General features: G+C 59.7%; 1 protein-coding gene across 5 annotated transcripts in view; it reads right to left on the bottom strand.

Moving 5' to 3' along the window:
• HDAC5 (histone deacetylase 5) overlaps window positions 1–17,834 on the bottom strand; it is a 35,330-nt gene that overhangs the window by 2,818 nt on the left and 14,678 nt on the right. For 3 of the 5 annotated variants that reach the window (XM_081220152.1, XM_081220153.1, XM_081220151.1), the window contains 16 exons: window positions 8,339–8,839; window positions 8,115–8,229; window positions 7,702–7,832; window positions 7,418–7,564; window positions 7,216–7,328; window positions 6,791–6,922; window positions 6,348–6,570; window positions 4,816–5,027; window positions 4,222–4,542; window positions 3,235–3,400; window positions 2,283–2,416; window positions 1,780–1,900; window positions 1,263–1,312; window positions 1,013–1,120; window positions 590–645; window positions 366–453 (listed from right to left, as the gene is read on the bottom strand). In XM_081220152.1, the coding sequence (XP_081076278.1) occupies window positions 366–453; window positions 590–645; window positions 1,013–1,120; window positions 1,263–1,312; window positions 1,780–1,900; window positions 2,283–2,416; window positions 3,235–3,400; window positions 4,222–4,542; window positions 4,816–5,027; window positions 6,348–6,570; window positions 6,791–6,922; window positions 7,216–7,328; window positions 7,418–7,564; window positions 7,702–7,832; window positions 8,115–8,229; window positions 8,339–8,839 (2,618 nt within the window). The remainder of the gene's footprint in view (window positions 1–365; window positions 454–589; window positions 646–1,012; window positions 1,121–1,262; window positions 1,313–1,779; window positions 1,901–2,282; window positions 2,417–3,234; window positions 3,401–4,221; window positions 4,543–4,815; window positions 5,028–6,347; window positions 6,571–6,790; window positions 6,923–7,215; window positions 7,329–7,417; window positions 7,565–7,701; window positions 7,833–8,114; window positions 8,230–8,338; window positions 8,840–17,834) is intronic. The other 2 variants (XM_081220155.1, XM_081220154.1) reach the window with 1 other exon arrangement.

Raw genomic sequence — 17,834 nt, 5'->3', positions numbered from 1 at the left:
CAACAGCCCAGTGTCTCTGTTTATCGAAATGGACACCCTACTACTTAGGTAGCAAGGCGGCCACGAAGCAGCACCATGTGTCTGGCACACGGTCAGCCCCCCGTCAAGAGGGACTCCAGCAACGGCAGGAGCTGTCTCTACCACTCAAGGTGGAAAATCTCCTCGGCTGCTCAAGGCTGCGGGCTGGGGGCCAAGGTGGACCAGGGGCTAAAAGCACTTTGAGTCTCCACTAGTGAGGAGGGGGGCCCCATGGGACTGTGAAGGCTGCGCTAACAGCCCCAGCACGGGCACCTGAGGAAGAGGGCGTGGGGCTGGGGTGGAGGCTTCCTGAAGGCTGACCCTGGTCCCACCAGCCCACTGCCTACCCAGTCCACGATGAGAACCTTGCCCACATTCAGCTTCTGCTGCAGGAGTTTGGTGGTGATGGCTACAGAGTTGAAGAAGCAGAATCCCCTGGGGGGCGAGCGGAGAAGAGGGCAGGTCGTCAGCCTTAGTGGGCGTTTGCTCACAGATACACGCGCATCAGCTCTGCTGAGAGGGAGACGGTGTGAGGGCAGTGGGTCTGGGGCAGGGCTGCGGTGGCACTCACATGGCTGTGGATTCCTCCGCGTGGTGTCCTGGGGGCCGGATGATGGCAAAACCATTCTGGAGAGGTACAGACGGAGGGACAGAAACAAGAGGCAGACAGGCGGGCAAGGTGGCCACGAAGTGGGTGGACACAGGAGAGAAGCATAAGCCAGGACGAGAACATAAGTCATAAGCGTCAATCCCACAACCTTTAGGAACGCCAGCCGAGGGCCACATGAGACCCATGACAGCACAGACGTTAGTGCCCCTTGGTCATTCCCTCTTTACCCCTCACCCCCCAGCTGGCCTGGAGCTGGCACCTCCTCCCCACACCTACACCTGAGAGCTGAGATTACAGAGGATGGTGTCTTACCGACAGGAAGGCCACGGCTGCCCCCATCCCCCGCTCCTGAGGCAACAGAACCAAGGCCCCCCACACACTCACCTTGAGCTCCCCCGTCGCCACCTTGAAAGCCAGCTCCACCAGGCAGCCCACCGCCATGCGCACGGCACTGGAGGAGTGCATCTCATTCCACACGGTGTCACTGTCCACCTGCGGGGGCAGGAGAGCAGGCTTCAGCGTGCCCCCTGCAGGGGGAGGGCGAGAATGGGGGTGCAGCTGTGGTGGGCAGGAAGGGAGGGGCTGGAGCTGGGAGCACCACCCACCCATCCCCACTGGCAGGTGCCCTACTCACCCCGATGCCCCCACAAGGCAGCATGGCGTACATCTTCTGGCTGATGGGGCCTGCAGGGAAGAGGAACAGAGTTACTCTGGAAGTTGCCTCAACCGCCAAAGCCGCGGGTTGGGGTGTGCAGAGGGCAGTAAACTCAATCACAGAAAAAGGCGGCCAGGCCCCAGCACACGACAGGCCTCTGCAGCCCATGCCAGCTGGGAGATGTCTGTCCCCCGTCCTGGTGGGGGGGGCATCCTACCTCTGGGGCAAATGGCAGGGAGAAAAAGGGGCCTGACAGGTTAGGGAGAAGGGCAAAGCCCATCACCGGGCCTGACCTGTCACCTCCCATCCTCCTGCACACATCCCACCAGCACGTTGTAGTCTGTGTGAATGGCGCCCTCTGGAGGCGTGCAATGTAGCAACTGCGCCCACGGGAACCCACCTGCCTACCCCAGTGGTGGTCTTCCTGACAGCCCCCGTCCCACAGGGCAGAAGGCCTGGCCTGGCCCACGCCGCCCCCATCGGCCGGCCAGCTCACCGAGCAGCTTCTTGCTGTCCAGCTTCTGTCGGTTGAGGGGGCTGGTCCCATAGAGCAGGGTGTGGTATTCGGAGTGCACCGTCTGGATCTCGTCCAGCGTGGCTTTGCGACCCCGGATCCGCTGCCAGGGGAGAGCAGGAAGAGAGGCCGGTGAGAGGGACGGCACCGCAGGCCCAGCTCCCCCAAGGCCCAGCCCCTCTCTCTGCCCCACAGCCTGGGGCACACGGAGCCACTTTCTAGCCTCGGGAGATCCAAAGGTTGTTGAGAAAGTATGCCCCGGTCCCCCAGGGACCCCAGTCCAGGACCCTCCCCCATTCAGCTGCGGACCATGGGGGAACCAGGCTACAAGGGATGGAACTGGGAGGTGCCTGGGGGGCCTGGCCCTGAAGTCAGGCGTTGAAGAGAGAATGAGGAAGAGACCCAGACAGAGGCTTCCCCGACAGGGGAAACACAAAGGCTTTCGCTGGGTTTGAGGTGGAGGCTGGAAGGAGGGGCTCCCTTACCTCACACTTGCTGAGCAGGCCTGTCTCCTGCAGCCGAGACCAGATGCTCTGGATCCGGCCAGCGTGCTCAGGGTGCACGTGTGTGTTGCCACACATGCACTGGTGCTTCAGCATGAACGTGTCGTAGACCACACCTGGGCCAGAGACACACCTGTCAGCCAGCACTGCTCTGGGCCGTGTGACAGCCTGGCCCCCGCCATCCTCAGCAGAGCTCACTGAGCTTTTCCCCAGCCCACCCTGGTCCCAGCACCTCCTCACAGGCACCCCAGCGGCCCTCCCACACACCTGCCCCTCTTCTTTTCATGAAATCCCTTTCCCCCATCACCGCCTGTCAAAAGCCTCCCTGCTCCTCAAGCCTCCAGCAGGCCGCCCTTGACACCCCCGTCGGTTCTGACCTCATGGCACATCCTCCTTCCCCCGCCACCGTCACAGCCCCTGTGTGCTGCCCCTCTACGCCCCAACACCGTCCTCAAGCATCTGTGCCCCCTCAGAGCCCAGCACAGGGCAGTTTCACATGGAAGAGCCTTCTGGAATGGACTGAGGCCTCACATTTAACCTCACAGGGCAGAGAGGGAGCTAGAACAGCAGGACCAAACTGAGGCAGTGGGCTCCCTCCACCTAGGCCTCCAGGGCTTGTGTGGCGAGGGCGCAAACTGGTGGTCCCTCAGCAGTGGTGGGGTGGGCCCCTGAAAGAAGACGCTGCCCCAGCGGGTAGGGACACTCACCACCCTCCCACTGAGGCAGAGGCTGCCACCACTACCACAGGTGGCTGTGGTGCAGAGGGAGGGAGCCAAGGCCTGTTTTCCCTCCCTTCGGGACGCTCTGAGGGGCCCTGGCCATCTCTCCAGGGCAGGGGCTGTATCTTATCTCTTCACGATGCCCAAGGCTGGATGCCATGCACAGGCCCCCTGGCACACGATGTGAGGACAGCTCGTGCGGGCGCGGGGCTCACCTGTGGTGAAGAGGTGCTTGGTGGGCTGGTCCGGGGGGCTCTTCATGCCCCCAGGGGCAGCAGGTGAGGACTGGGTGCGGCCCAGGGCCTGATGAGGCACAGTGGCCAGGCTGAGGGGCGCCTGGTACACCTGCAGCGGCTGCAGCTGCTGGGCATCTGCAAACACCTGGGAAGGAGGAGAGTGGGAGAGAGCCTGGGTGAGGCTTAGTCTGAAATGGAAGAGAGGACAGGTGGCCTCCCAGGGGGAGGGCCTGAATCCAGTCCTTCTCTTCTGTATCACCTCCTCCCCCCAGGGACAGGAGACACTCCAGCCTTAGCCATCTTCATCTCCATCTCCGAGGATGGAGAGAGATGGGGGGTGGGTGGGGAACGTGATGAGTCATGCTACCGGAGTAGCATTGAGGTAAGAGGCTGGGAGGGACGGGGGGGTGTGAGAGGGGGTGGGATGAGTCAGGCCCGGAGGGCTCAGCTGTGTCCGCAATGAATGGAGTGTGTGCTAGGCACCAGGGCAGACTGTAGTAACAGCGGGGGCGTGTGTGTACACACGCACGCAGAGACCGACGCACAACCGGCCCTACGCAGGCAGAAATGCAGATATACACAGACCACGTGCACGTGCACGCTCGCGAGCGCGCACACACACACACACACACACACACACACACACACACACACACACACACACACACACACACACACACACACACACACACACACACACACACACACACACACTGCAGCAGACAGGCGGGGGCAGTCCCAGACGCAGGGAGGGGCTGGCAGACGGGGCACAGACAGCTCCGAGACTGACAGAAGCAGCTCCCTCCCTTCCACAGCCCCTTGTCTCTTTCCTGCTCCCCTTTCACTCTTAAAAAGTTGTTCCTGCACAGCCTGGAAACCGCAGACTGGGGAGAGGGAAGGGCCAAGGTGGAAAGATAGGAGGGAGGACACAGGGGTGGTGATCAAGGGCCGGGGCGGAGGGGACACCTTTTTGTAACCAGCACTGGACTCCTCCAAGTCGGGCCCCTCCTCAGCACCACTCTCGCCCTCCTCATCCTTGACCTGGATGCAGTCCTCCTCCTCCTCCTCCTCCTCCTCCTCCTCCTCCTCTTCCTCCTCCTCCTCCTCCTCCTCCTCTTCCTCCTCCTCCAGGTCTTCCTGTGTGCTCTCACTCTCCGTGGAGCCTTCCCGGGGTATGGCCAGGGCTCCCTCCCCCAGGAAGGCCTCCTGCTGCTCTGTCAGCTCCTCCTCTGTCTCCTCGGGGTGGGTGGTGGGCTGCCGTGGCAGCTCCCCAGTCTTGGTGAGGATCTAGGAACAGAGCAAGGAGGCACAGCAGCTGGGAGGGGGCGCAGCTGTGCAGCCTGTGGCCCAGGAGGTCCTATCCTTCCCTCCTCTCTCCCCGGCAGGCAGCGGCCCAGCCCGTACAGACCTTTGATGTGAATTAGAAAAAGGCAAGGCGGCTCCTCTGATGCAGCCTGGGGAGCGGCCTGGGTGTCAGCCCCCTGCCAGCCCCCTGCCAGCCCGGCACCCTCTGTGTCCTGACCCCAGCACGGCCCTGGATGTTTGCTTCTCCCGGCTCACCTTGCCCAGCTGCAGCTGCTGCTGCTTCTGCTTCTCTAGGAACTGCTGGTGCTGCTGCTGCATGACCAGCTGCTGCAGGGCCTGGGGGCTCTGGGGCAGCGGCGAGGACTGAGTGCGGCTCAGGGGCCGGTGCCGCGGGAGCTTGCCCACCGTCCGCATGCTGGTGGCCACGCGCTCACCCGTCACCAGCGGGGACTGCCCGTGGAGCGGCACTGTGGAGGTAGTGGGGAGAGGGAAGTAACCATCACTGTCGGGGCGCCAGGCTCCCACTCCCACCCCGAGACTCTCCCCCTTCTGGAACAGCGCCGCCTCCATACTCAGGAAAAACCTGCGAGGGGCCTGGAGCACCCTGCCCCCAAACCTGAGCCCCATTCCTCCTCCTCCCCACAACTGAACAGTCTCGCAGCTCAGAGCCACCACCTCCAGCAAAACTTCCTGGATTCACTTACGAGCACGTATAGTCTCGGGCCCTCCGTGTGCATGAACAATGACTAGTTGTCCCCAACTGCAAGGCCTCCCTGATCATGGACGTGGAGGATCCCACCCCCGGCTGGGAAGCCTGGAGGCCAGGATCACGTGTCTTTTAAGCAGACCCTCTTCTGATGCCACCAGCTACTTATGGGCTGACTGTCCAAAGCCGTACTGTCCAGTCCCATGGCTGCCAGCCACACGTGACCACTGAGCACTTGAAACATGGCCTGTCTCAACTGAGATGTGCTCTAAGTGTGAAATACGCACCAGATTTCAAAGACGCTATGAAACAAAGTAAAATATTCCACTGCTGGACTTCCCTGGTGGCGCAGTGGTTAAGAATCCGCCTGCCAATGCAGGGGACACGGGTTCGAGCCCTGGTCCGGGAAGGTCCCACATGCTGCAGAGCAGCTAAGCCCGGGCGCCATAGCTATGGAGCCTGCGCTCTGCAGCCCACGAGCCACAGCTACTGAGCCGACGTGCCACAACTAAAGCCCGCGTGCCTAGTGCCTGTGCTCCGCCACAAGAGGAGCCCCCACTCGCTGCAACTAAAGAAAGCCTGCACGCGGCAACGAAGACCCAACGCAGCCAAAATTAAAAATAAATAAATAAATAAATTTATTTTTTTTAATAAATAAATAAATAATATTTCATTGCTAACTCTTTATATTCATTTTATGTTCAAATGATAGTATCCTAGATATACTGAGTTAAGTATATGTTATTAAAACTAATTTCACCTGTTCCTTTTCACATTTTTTAACGTGGCCACGAGAACACTTTAAAGTACACATACGGCTCGTATTATATTTCTGCTGGACAGCACAGCTCTGGAATGTGAGCTCCATTACGACGGCAGATTTCGGGAACAGTGCCTGGCCGGCTGTAGGTACTCAATAACGTCTGTAGAATATGGAAGAAATCAATGATGCCACGGAGGGGAGCTGTGACAGGGCTGGTGAGTATCCCTGGCTACTTCTCCCTGGCAGTTGGTCCTTCCTTGAGCCCTCAGAATGGGGGGGGGCCTGACACCCCCTCCTCGGACAGCTGCGCCCACTCACCAGCGATGAGGGTACTCTGCTGCCGGGCCTGCTCCAGCAGCAGCACGTGCTGCAGCAGGGAGGCGTGCCCGTGGGGGCTGGTGTCGCCCTCCAGTGCCACGCCCAGCAGGCAGCCGGGGATAGAGGATGTGCTCATGAACTTGCCCGTCAGCGCACCACCCTGCCGCAGGGACTGGAGGGCCTGCCTCTCGGCCTCCTGCTGCGTCGAAAGCTTCGGGGAGGCCTGGGGAGAGGAGATGGAGATGAGGGAGGGGTTTATACTGGCCCCAGTCCTGCCGACTTTGGACCAGCATCCCTCACCTACCCTCTGCCCACCCCCAGCTCTGCAGGAGGGCCATCTGATCTCCATCAGGACCCTGGGAGGACAACAGCCCCAGCCGGGGGCATCCAGGACCGAAGACCTCAACACCAGAGGGAGGACAGGGTATGTGCCCCGTACTTACGGTGAGGTGCGAGTTGGTGACCGTGACCGTGGCCTGCAGCCCTAGGGAGATGTTGGGCAGAGAGGGAGACGTGTAGAGGCTGAACTGGTTGGGGGAGCTGTCCAGAGGGAGGGCCCGGTGCTGGGGGAGCATCTGGGGAGCAGTTGGGAGAGACAAGCATGAGAGCAGGCAAAGGGGGGCCACCTGGGGCCAAGGCTGAGGGCTCTGAATGGCGCCCCGCTTCCTGCACCAAGCCCCGCCTTGGGGGGACTGAGAGATAAGAGCCATTCAGAGGCCCGTGGGACAGATCCCACTTCGGGGCAATAGGTCCCTCTAGCCTGTCCACGCAGGCAGAGGGGTCCCTGCTGGGCACTCTCAGCCAGACAGACCGGACGGGACAGAAAGCAGCTCTGGCCCACCCGCCCATTCCCTTGGCAGGCCTGTACCTCGGTGGGGATGTTGGGGACTGAGCCAGTAAAGCCATTCTCGGCGATGGTGCTGTGGGAGCTGTTAGGAGAGCTGGGGCCGGAGCCTGGCGCGCTGTTACACACGGCTGCCGCTACGGGAGAAGTGGCTGTCACCTGGGCCTGCTCGGAGCCATCCCCCACTCCCCGGCCCTCAGAACAGGGACAGGAGAGGAGCCCTTACCTCCAGGCCCGGCACCTGTGATCTCAACAGCTCTCTTCTTAAAGGTGCTAATGACAGTCCCGTCCTTGCGACGCAGGAGGGGACTGCTTCTCCGCTCGGCCACCTTCTGCTTTAGCCTCGAACGTACTTTTAAGTTGGGTTCGGAGGCTGGGGAGAAGGCAGCCAGGGCTCAGACACACGCACACAAACGGACACACCTGCAGCCTAGCCTGGCCCCTCCACATTCCCACCTCTGCCCCCCCCCACCCCCCCATATCCTGGGAGGCCAGGTTGTACTCACTCACCTGTCTTGCGGAGGGGGAAGTCATCGCGGCTGTCGTAGGGCCCAAGCAAAGGCAGTTTGTAGGAGGGAGGCGTCCCAGGGGGGCCGCTCTGGGGAGGGGAACTCTGGTCCAAAGAAGCATGGTGGGCTCCCCTGCAGGGTGGAGGGAGGGGATGGAAACAGATGTAGGTTATCACCCAGCCAGCTGGACCGGCCACCAAGCAATCTACATCTATGAAACATCCACTGCACATGGGGATAGGAAATGGATCCTGGGGAGGGCAGCGAGGAGACAAACAGGGGTGGGAGTCTCGTCTCCTAGGAGAGATTACAGGGCCCCTATATGGCTTCAGGCCAGGAGCCCCTTGCCATCCTGCAGCCAAGCAGCCCCTGAGCAGGACACCTCTGCAACCCATGCCTGCCAGGGGCCATTACCAGCATTTGGGATGCTGTGGGAGGGAATGGTTGAGGCCGCCTGGTGTGGGCTCCTTTGACTTCGACAGGAGGAATTCCTGGAGCCTCAGCTTCACCTCAGTGCTGGCGATGGCACCTGCGGGACAGGGCACAGCTGACCGGGAGCCTGGGGCCAGGTCCCCACAGCTGGGAGGCGTGGGGCGGGGCAGGAGTCCCAGCTGGCCCCGGGCGGCCCCAGGCCTTACTCTCTTTGCTCTTCTCCTTGTTTCGCAGGATGAGCAGCTGCTGCTCCAGCCGCTGCTTCTCCAGCTCCTCCTGCCGTTGCTGCTCCCGCTGCCGCTGCTGCTCCAGCTCCTGCTGCCTCTTGGCTGCCAGCATCTCCTGCTGCTGCTGCAGGGGCGCAGGGGGAGCAGGCTGGGTGAGCCGGGTCCGGGCGGGGGTCAGAGGTCTGGGTGGCCCCCCACCCCCGCGCCCTCCCTCGCTCACCTTGAGGTGCTTCTGCAGCTGGACCTCATGCTGCCGGGTCAGGTGGTCATGCTGTTTCTGGAACTCAGCGAACAGGAGCTGCTTCTGCAGCTGCTGCTGCTGCTTGAGCGCCAGGAGCTCCTGTTGTAGCTGCTGCTCCCGCAGCGCGGGGTCCACGGGGCCTGCCAGCGCACCCCGCAGCTCCACGGGGCTGGGGCTGCCTCCTCCCCCGCCCCCCATGGAGCTGGGCATGGCCCCTGGCAGCACCGGCTTCACCTCCACTGCAGGGAGAAGAGACAGGAAGGGGTCAGTGGGCCACCCCAGACCCCACCGGGCCCTGGCTGCCATGCCTGGGGCCCAGAAAGCTACCAGGCAGGACTACTAGACCCAAAGAGAATGGGGGAGGGGGGACTCAAATCCCTCTGCTCTATGGATACAACCTTCTGCCTTAATTAAATGAGATCGAAGCCATGAATTTCACTACGAAAACGTGCAGGGCTTCCCTGGTGGCGCAGTGGTTAAGAATCCACCTGCCGATGCAGGGCACACGGGTTCGAGCCCTGGTCCGGGAAAATCCCACATGCTGCAGAGCAACTAAGCCCGTGCACCACAACTACTGAAGCCCGCGTGCCTAGAGCCTGTGCTCCGCAACAAGAGAAGCCACCGCACCGCAATGAAGAGTAGCCCCTGCTCACCGCAACTAGAGAGAAAGCTCGCGTGCAGCAACGAAGACCCAACGCAGCCAAAATTAAATAAATAAATTTATTTTAAAAAGAAAAAAGAAAGAAAACATGCATAAGCAAAGCAGGGTACCTGGAAGATCACGAGTGTTCAACAAAGAATATCGTCATTGATAGTTAAGGCCCCTGGGCATTTTATGTGAATCACTTTAGTGATAAGGAAACTGAGGTTTAGAGAGGTGTAAGTAACACGACCAAAGACATACAGCCAGGTGATCAATGAACCAAGATGTGATTCCAAATCCTATACTTTTTTTTTTTTTTTTTTTTTTTTTTTGCGGTACGCGGGCCTCTCACTGTTGTGGCCTCTCCCATTGTGGAGCACAGGCTCCGGACGCACAGGCTCAGCGGCCATGGCTCACGGGCCCAGCCGCTCCGCGGCATGTGGGATCTTCCCGGACCGGGGCACGAACCCGTGTCCCCTGCATCGGCAGGCGGACTCTCAACCACTGCGCCACCAGGGAAGCCCAAATCCTATACTTTTAACCACCGTCCTTCCTGTGCCTCCTCCCCCACCTCTCAACACCACACAATCCCTGCCAAGAGGTCTATATACTACAGGAGAAACGGAGGCACAGCCGTTAGTTCTAGAACTAATGTGGCTAGCAGCCAGGGACCTCGCTAAGCCCACGAGAGGCCTGTGGAGACCCTCTGGGCATCCCTATCCGTTCCCCTTTTCTCTGCCCCACACTCAGCTAGGGCAGATGGGGCGGGCAGGAGAGGCTATGGGAATACGGGGTGGGGTGGGAGCAGGAGGCCGCAGGAAAAGGGGGGGTGCAGGGCTGCACCAAACCAGGGACAGGAGGGGGCTGGGAGTCAGACTCGCTTCCTTTGCTGGATTATCTCCTTTCAACAGTTTTATTGTAATTACCCTGAAAATGCCGCTATATATAGAGTGAGCCAAACAGCAGCTGTGCCTGGGGGGAGGGGGGAAAGAGAGAGAGAATGGGCGGGCAGGCGCAGGGAGGAGGTGGGAGGAGGAGACAGGAAAGGAAAGGGAATCAGACAGGAAGAAGGGTAATGGCAGGGGGGGCTGGCTGGAGCCAAGGCAGAGATCTCAGAACTCCAGTCCCAGGGAGAACCCGCAGGGAAAGGGGAAAGGGGTGGAGGGGACCTGCTGGGTCCCAAGACCTTGCGTCCAGGCCCGCATGGACCAAGGGGCCCCAGGAAGTGGCAAAAGATTCCAATGGGCTTATGGGAAAGATGGGTCTCGACCTCTTGATCCCTGTATACTGTCCTCTGGTCACTGAATGTCACTCTCCACCACTGCCCTGTGGTTGCCAGGGCAACTGGGCAAACACCACGCCAGCAGGGAGCCCCAAGCCCAGCCCACACCCCACAAAGCCTCCTGACGCCTGCAGGAAAGGGAAGGCAAGCTACCCACTGCCTGGAAAGGAGGAAGTGAGAGGCAGGGCCCGACCGTCTTGTTTCTTTTCCACTTCTTTCTCCAAAGACAGCCCTCACTTTCCCCACTCCAACCCAGGGAGGCCACAGGGAGCTGGGCAGACTTTCCGGTGGCAAGGGGGCCCACTCCAGCCCAGGCCTGCAGAAGGAAAGACCCCCCCATCCTGACGGCTGCTGGAGTCCCCTGCCCTCACGAGCAGGCCTCTGCCCAGGCCCCCACTGCCATCTCTTATCAGGAGTGGAGAGAGAGCCGGGAGCGGGGCTAAGGGCTGAGCTAAGAAAGGCTCCCACACCCACTGCAGTCTGTGAGCCTGGATCTCTCCAGGGGGCCTGCACTGAATGAGTGTCCCCCCAAGGCAGGGACGAGGCCTACTGAAGGCCAAGGCCATGCTACCCTCGTGGCTGAACATGGCTCCTGGGACCCACTGGAGATGGGAGAGGGAAGGTAGCCTGAGCACAGTATCTTTCATGCTCCCCATTAGCCCTTCTTCCCCCAGCACTGCCGGGCACATTCCTCTGTGGTTTGCCCGCCAGCCACACTGACGACTCTGCGGCCACAAGGCCAGAGCCACATCTGCAGGAGTGGCCAGATGTGACCAGGAGGGTGGGGTTACACACACACACACACACACACACACACACACACACACACACTTTCCCTCCTAACCCATGTCCTGCCCCAGCACCAGGAGGAAAGGCCCTGGGAAACTACAGAGGCCCTTTCTGGAGGTGGCCGGCCCTGTCCAGGGTGCAAAAGTAGGGTGGGCAGCGAGGAACCAGCAGCCAGCCTCAGGTGTCCCCAGCCCTGGAAACACTCAGCAAGGTCCCAGGCTGGCCGGAGTGTTATCTGTTCCTAGGCAAGGCTGGCTTGGCCCATGGCACTCTGATCACTCAGCCAAGAGGTGGACAGGCTTCAACCTGCTGCTCCCGGCAGTGCCGGGGCTGTGGGAGCCGGATGCCAGCCCGCCCGCCCGCCCAGGGAAGGGCAGGGGTCCAAGTGCTCCTGGCTCCCAGCAGATAACCCTGCTTGGGCTGGAACTGCCGCCAGCAGTGCTGGCTTCCCTTGCAGGAGCCCTGCAGAGAGGGCACGGGCTCAGGCAAGAGGACTCTCCCACCAGGGCTCCTGCACAGCCGCTGCCACCGCGGCAGAGATGCTAGGTCCTGTGCTGCAGCCGCAACCTCAGTCCCATTGGTATGCAGGTGGCGGGGCGGCCAGCGGGCTCTGCCACACAGCCTTGTTCCCACACAAGCAGGAAGGACGAGCGATGGAATAGTAATCTGCAGGCCCTGTGGGGCCTGGACAGGACGCAGCAGCCCGTGGGTCTGCAGGTAGTAACCCGGCTCCATCCAAGACGGAAGGGGCTGCGGCTGGACAGCTGGAGTCAGGGAAAGGGTGCGGGGAGGCACAGAGCCCCCCAGATGCAGTTTTCTGGGCATGAAACCTAGAGTGTGGCTGGCCTTGCTCCCCCTCGAGGATCTGTGCCCTCTGCAAGCTTAGCATGAGCAGAGCAGGTGGCAGTGGCTGCCCTGAGAACCAAGCACCTGGAAGGGGAAATGGGAGTGTCATGATAGGAGGAGGCTCTCGACCGCCTCCTGGTGGACTGAGAAAGGTGGCAGGACCTCTGGAAAGGGAAGAAAGTAGATGGAGGGACACTGGTCCCTAAGAGGACAGGCTGGGGACTCTGGCCAGCAAAGGCCTGGGAAGGGGTCACATGGGAGGGCACGGCCTCCTACCCCAGGCCTCCTCCTGACAGGGAGCTGCAGAAGTGGAGAGGAAGCCGGTAACTGACCCAGGGACCTCCTGCAGAGGCAGGCAGAAGGGTCCAGGTCGGCCTGCTCCATACTCCTCCCCTTCCGGGGACTCTGACCCTGCCTGGGAGCTGTGGCCTTAGGAACTGGCAGCAAGAGCATCCTGTCCTCCGGCCTTCGGAAGGACTAACCAACACTGCCTCCCCGGAGAAGCCCCAGCCCAGGCAGCTGGGTGGGCAGCCGTCAGAAGGGCCCCACACACACCAGGCTCTGGCTTAGAGGGGACCACTCTGCCCAGCTCATGGGTACAACTGAGCAGCGCCAGTGATACTTCAGTGACACTTCCTTCCCATCTAGCTGGGCTTCCGATCAGCCCAGCGGGGGCTCCCCCAGCAGATTCTCTGGGCAGCACAGCCAGGGTTACCCTGACTCCTCGGGGCGGGGGCGGGGGGGAAGGGAAGGATGACGCAGGTGCTGACAGGGTAACCTCTGGGATGACTGCCAGCACAGGCTTAGACTAAAAAGAGTGTGTCCAGGCAAAGGGACACTGCCCCCGAGCAGACAAGGGGTTCTAGCACGCCAAGAGCAGGTTTTTAGCAGCAACTTTGGGAAAAGGGTTCAAAATAAAAACCAAGGTCAAGCCTTCCTCCTGCTCTGAACACACCACAGGCCATGCCCCGGCTCCCAGCCTTCTCTTGGAGAAGTCACCAACTCCAGTATCCCTGTGACCCAAACCCTAGCAGCAAGAAAATGGTACCTTGAGTTCCCCCTGGAGAAGCACTGGAGGGGGAGGGGCCCCACAGTGTGTGGACCGACCTGGCAGACCTAAGAAGCTTAACAACTGGCTCTAAAAAGACCCTGCTCCCAGAAGCCACCAGCCACAGAAGGCTGCGGGGAGGAGGGGAGCCAGGGTACACGGAGTTTGAGGGAGGGGTGTATTAAGCCGTTTGGAATGTCTACACAGGATGAAAATGAGGCCTCTGCAGATAAGCCCTGGATCTGAAGAGCTACCCCCAACAAAAAGAGCGAAGAGGGGGAAAGGGGAGATCATCTGTTGCAGCTGCCTCGTGTCACAGGCAAGGAAACCAAGCCTCTCAGGCTGCTGTGCAGGAGATCTCACCGTTTAAGTAGCAGGGACTCAAACCCAGGTGTCCTGGCTCCCAGCTCAGGCGGGCTCCGTCTGAACACTAACCTATGCAGTGCTAACTCCAATGCGGGGCTTCCCAGGTGCTCAGAGAACTGGCCCCTCTGGAGAGCAACAGGCTGGCAGCCCACCCTAGAGGGCAGTGCCTTCCACCAGCATCCAGGCCCTCGGGAGCTCCCTCAGCAGTCTGGGGTGTCAGCAGCTTCCTTAAATGTCAGATGACCTCGTCCTGTCCCTCTGGAGAATGGGAAAAGGCTCTTGTCCCCTTGCTGGCCTTGAGGGATTTTGGAAGGAGGCAGGGAACAGCATTTCACACTCCTCCCCATGACGCCGATGACCCCTCCCCACCAAGGACGGTTTCCCATGATCTATTTCTGTGCTCTTACGTGACTAGGGAGGCCAATTTAGGCTCGACAGGTTCTACCACAATGCAGACAGTATTTCCACATGTGCGAGCTGGGGATGACGCTCACCTAGCAATTTTCCCAACTCCCCATGCAGTGCAAGCCAACACACATCACATAATGGTTAAGAGCGAGGGCTCTGGAATAAGAGAACACCAGGGTTCAAGTCAGCCTCTGCCACTTCCTAGGGCAAGACACCAAGCCCCTCCTCGTGCTGCGTGCGGGCATCTGTGAAATGGGAGGAAGAATAGCACCCACCTCCCAGAGCTGCTAGGGCTCCGGAGAGATAACACGTGCAGTGGAGCTTGGCGCAAAGCCTGGGAAAATCTCAGGAGGTACTAGTAGAGGCTATTAATGGCTCCTGACATTTTTGTGTGTCCTGGACCCCTCTGGCGGTCTAGTGAAGCCTAAGCTCTCTTAGCGCTCTCATTTCAGACCGTCCCAAGGTCATTCTGTGAACCTGTCCCAATCAAAGCCCTGCCGGTGGGCCCCACACAACACAAGCTGGAGCGGCCGGCAGCTGGATCCCGGCGCGGGAGGAGGCATCCCTGGGAAGAGCCTCCTCCCAACGGCAGCGCTTCTAGCCTGTCTCTCCAGCCTCCCCTGCCTTGTTAGCTCCAAGAAGGGCCACCCTGTCCTCTGAGGCTCAGCCCACAGCGGTGGGATCCCTCAGTCCCTTAAAAGCATTACTTAACACAGGGGAACACAAGCTTTGGTCCCTGCTCTTGGGCCCCAGCTCCCGGCAGTCAGAAAGCCTTTCCAGGTATCTAACTTTGCTGTGCCTGCTGCAGGCAACACCCCTCTCCCCAGTACCATTCTACATCCACCTGGGGCCAGGACTCGGGCGACCCGAAGCCCCTCTTAGGCAGAAGCAACGTGAAACTGATGTCAAAGACTTAGAATGTCACTGAAGGAAGTGCCAGCCGGATCAGCCACTCAACTCCCCCAGTTGACAGGGGAAGAAAGTAAAGCCAGAGATGGAAGAAATTCATCCAAAGTCACCTGGAAAGGAGGCGGAGGAGCCGGGGCTTAACCCTGGGTCTTCTGGTTCTCTCTTGCCTCCCACCAAAACCCAGGAGAAATCTTGAAGGCTATCCCTGAACTTAATGAGAGCAGGGCGCCAAACTCCATATGAAGGATCCAGGGATCTAGATGGGAGACCTGGTTGGCCCCAGAACCCCAGAGCCGGGAGTGCGGGGGGAAAGGGGGCCAAGTGAACGGGACCGCCAGAAACCTTGAGGTAGACTGTGCCTCTCAAGGACCTTAAGCTTAAGGGATGCAGAGCCCTGGTGGAAGGCACAAAGCATCTCTCACCGGCAAAAACAGAGTTAGTCACTGGTCTTGAGCAGCTCTCTGGAGGATAAGTAGACTCACTTCTCCCAGCCCAGCCATTTCCAGGAAACACTTGGGCACTAGGCTAGAGGCAATTAAAAGGCACACTAACCATTCAAAGTCTGCAGATGTTGCTGGGACTGCTCGCTCCACACCTGGGGTGGACAGCAGGGGCTCCAGGGCAGGAGCTCTGCCTGCACTACTCCCCGAGCACAGCCCAGCCCGGAGCGTCCGGCAGAGCACCCTGTCCCCCTGGCCACTTGTCACAATCCCCTGCCCCGCTGGGATTCAGACACCTGCTCCCCAGTGTCTTAAGACATCCTCCGTCTCCAGACGGCCAGGCTGCTGGGAGCTGGATTTGAATCTGACTGAGGCAACAGCCTCCCTCCCTCTGCAGCTGGCCTTTTCCCAAGAGTCCCAAAGCCCATCGAGGCCTTCTAGGGAGACTGGTGACATCCACTGGCAGGCTGCTAGGCCCCATGACCCCTGTCCACAGGATCCCTGCCCATACTCCAAGCGTGGTCTGAGCCTACTCACATCAAAATCATCTGAGATGTGTTAAAAATGCTGGTTCCTGGGCTGCCCTACGGAATCCGAACCTTGGGGTGGCGAGTAAGGCTTGGGAATCCGCATTTTAATAGCTCCCCTCGGTAATTCTGCAGCAACTGAAAGTTTGAGAACTACTTTCTCACAGTGTCCCCCCGCTGGCGGCACTTCTGCTGCCAACCTGACAGCTGTTACAGCTGTGTGCGTGGACACGGTTAATCTGATTTCCTGTCTGGCAGCTGTGCAGCAGGGAAGGGACAGCTGAGGGTCTCAAAAACAAGAAGAGGGGGTGGGGTAGGAGGGGATGGGGGCAGGGGAGGCTGTCTGAATGGGACAGGGTGTTCAACTTTGTTCCTGAGCCCCCTTCTCCCCGCTTGGGCCGAAATCCCTACAGGGAGGGAAATAGCTGATTCAGCGGCCCCCAGTATTTGTAGAAAACAGTCTCCTCCCAGAAACCTCAGGAGCCCCCCAAGACCAGAATGGTCTCTCTTGTCGAGGAGAAAAAACTTTGGAAGCAACAAAGACAGACCCACCACATAAGGTTGTACAGGTTGTGTACTGCACAAGGGCACCCAACTGAAGGGGCAAGTTGGGGGCTGAAGTCTAGCCCAGGCTCCCAGTGCTAAGCCATGCACTCTGGCTTGAGGATATAGCGACCTGGAAGAAGGGCCGCCTTTAAAAAACTTTGTACAGGGAAGCTCTTGTATGGGTTAGACGTCGCCCTACACAAAGACCTGAGTCTGAAGCCCAGCCGTCATTTACTCTGTGACCTTGCGCAAGTTCCTTAACTTCTCAGATCCTTCTCAACTGTAAAACATAGCTATTAATACCTTTCCAAGGGAGATAAGGTAAGGAAAGCACCCTAATACCCATCATTTAGTAGATTATAATATTAATTCCCCTCCCACCCCAGTCTCGCACTTCCGACCTACCCACACCCCTATGCCTACACACCCACCTACCTAGCCAAGCTTGGAATGGTATGAATAAGAATATCCAGGGGAAACCCCAATACCAAACTCAGACCCCATGGCACTTCCCAACAACCATAGCATCCCTTCCTGGCATAAGTGGGATTCACACCCTCCCTCACTGGGGAAAGAAGACTCCTCCTCCATGCCTGCTTTTAACATCCTACACGTTGCCCAAGCAGCAGCACGCTGCCCAGTCCAGGCCAGAGGGAAATCCAAGGCCCAACAGAAGGGAGGCAGGGGATCCCCCGGCACTGCATCCTTGGGAATCCCTCACCAGAGTTCAAGCGCCTGGGCTCCCTGAGCCGGGACCAAGCCTGTATGAGAGGGGTGTCCACTGTGTGCTGGGCTGTTGCAGAAGGAGCCAGGCAGAGGCCCCATCCATCAAGGAAGACCTGAGAGCAGTAGCAGAAGCTGTGTTTTGTCCCCGTCCTCGAGCAGGAACAGAGGAGAGCACCCCACATCCTTCGTGGGCTCGCCTGCCAAGACTCTGGCTCACCCATCAGGGCAACTTACCGTATCTGTCTATTCACCTAGAGGGCCAAGCCCCAGAATAGAGCCCAGGAATCCTGCTGTCAGCCCTGGATGCCAGTCCCCTCAGCAACATTCATTCATCCATGTGCCAGGCACTGTGCTAAGTGCGCACAGGACAGTCCAGAGAGCCGAGGATGCCCCTAAAATAGGGCTCCAAAGACTTACTGCTGGAGTGGGCAGAGAGTTCAGGGCAGACACCCACCCTGGAAAGCCCCTTTTCCTCAAACCCTCGGGCTGGGGAGGCCTGGCAACACACACTGCCCAAGAAGCGTCCCTGGACACCTGCTTTTTTAGCCACAGGCTTTTGCATCCTGTCTGGAGACTGATCAAGAGATGGAGAGAGGAGGCGGCGGGGGAGGGTTGGGGGGGGAACACCAGGCTGCCTGGCCCTCATGGCCGTGTTTATCCGGGGTGGATTTTTTTTTAACCCAAAGGTTAAAGCGTTTCTATTT

Source organism: Mesoplodon bidens, assembly GCF_964165515.1.
Source record: "Mesoplodon bidens genome assembly, chromosome: 19".
NCBI classification, from domain to species: domain Eukaryota; kingdom Metazoa; phylum Chordata; class Mammalia; order Artiodactyla; family Ziphiidae; genus Mesoplodon; species Mesoplodon bidens.
The sequence above is the reverse complement of the archived record's forward strand: the minus strand, read 5'-3'. Positions and strand labels throughout refer to the sequence as shown.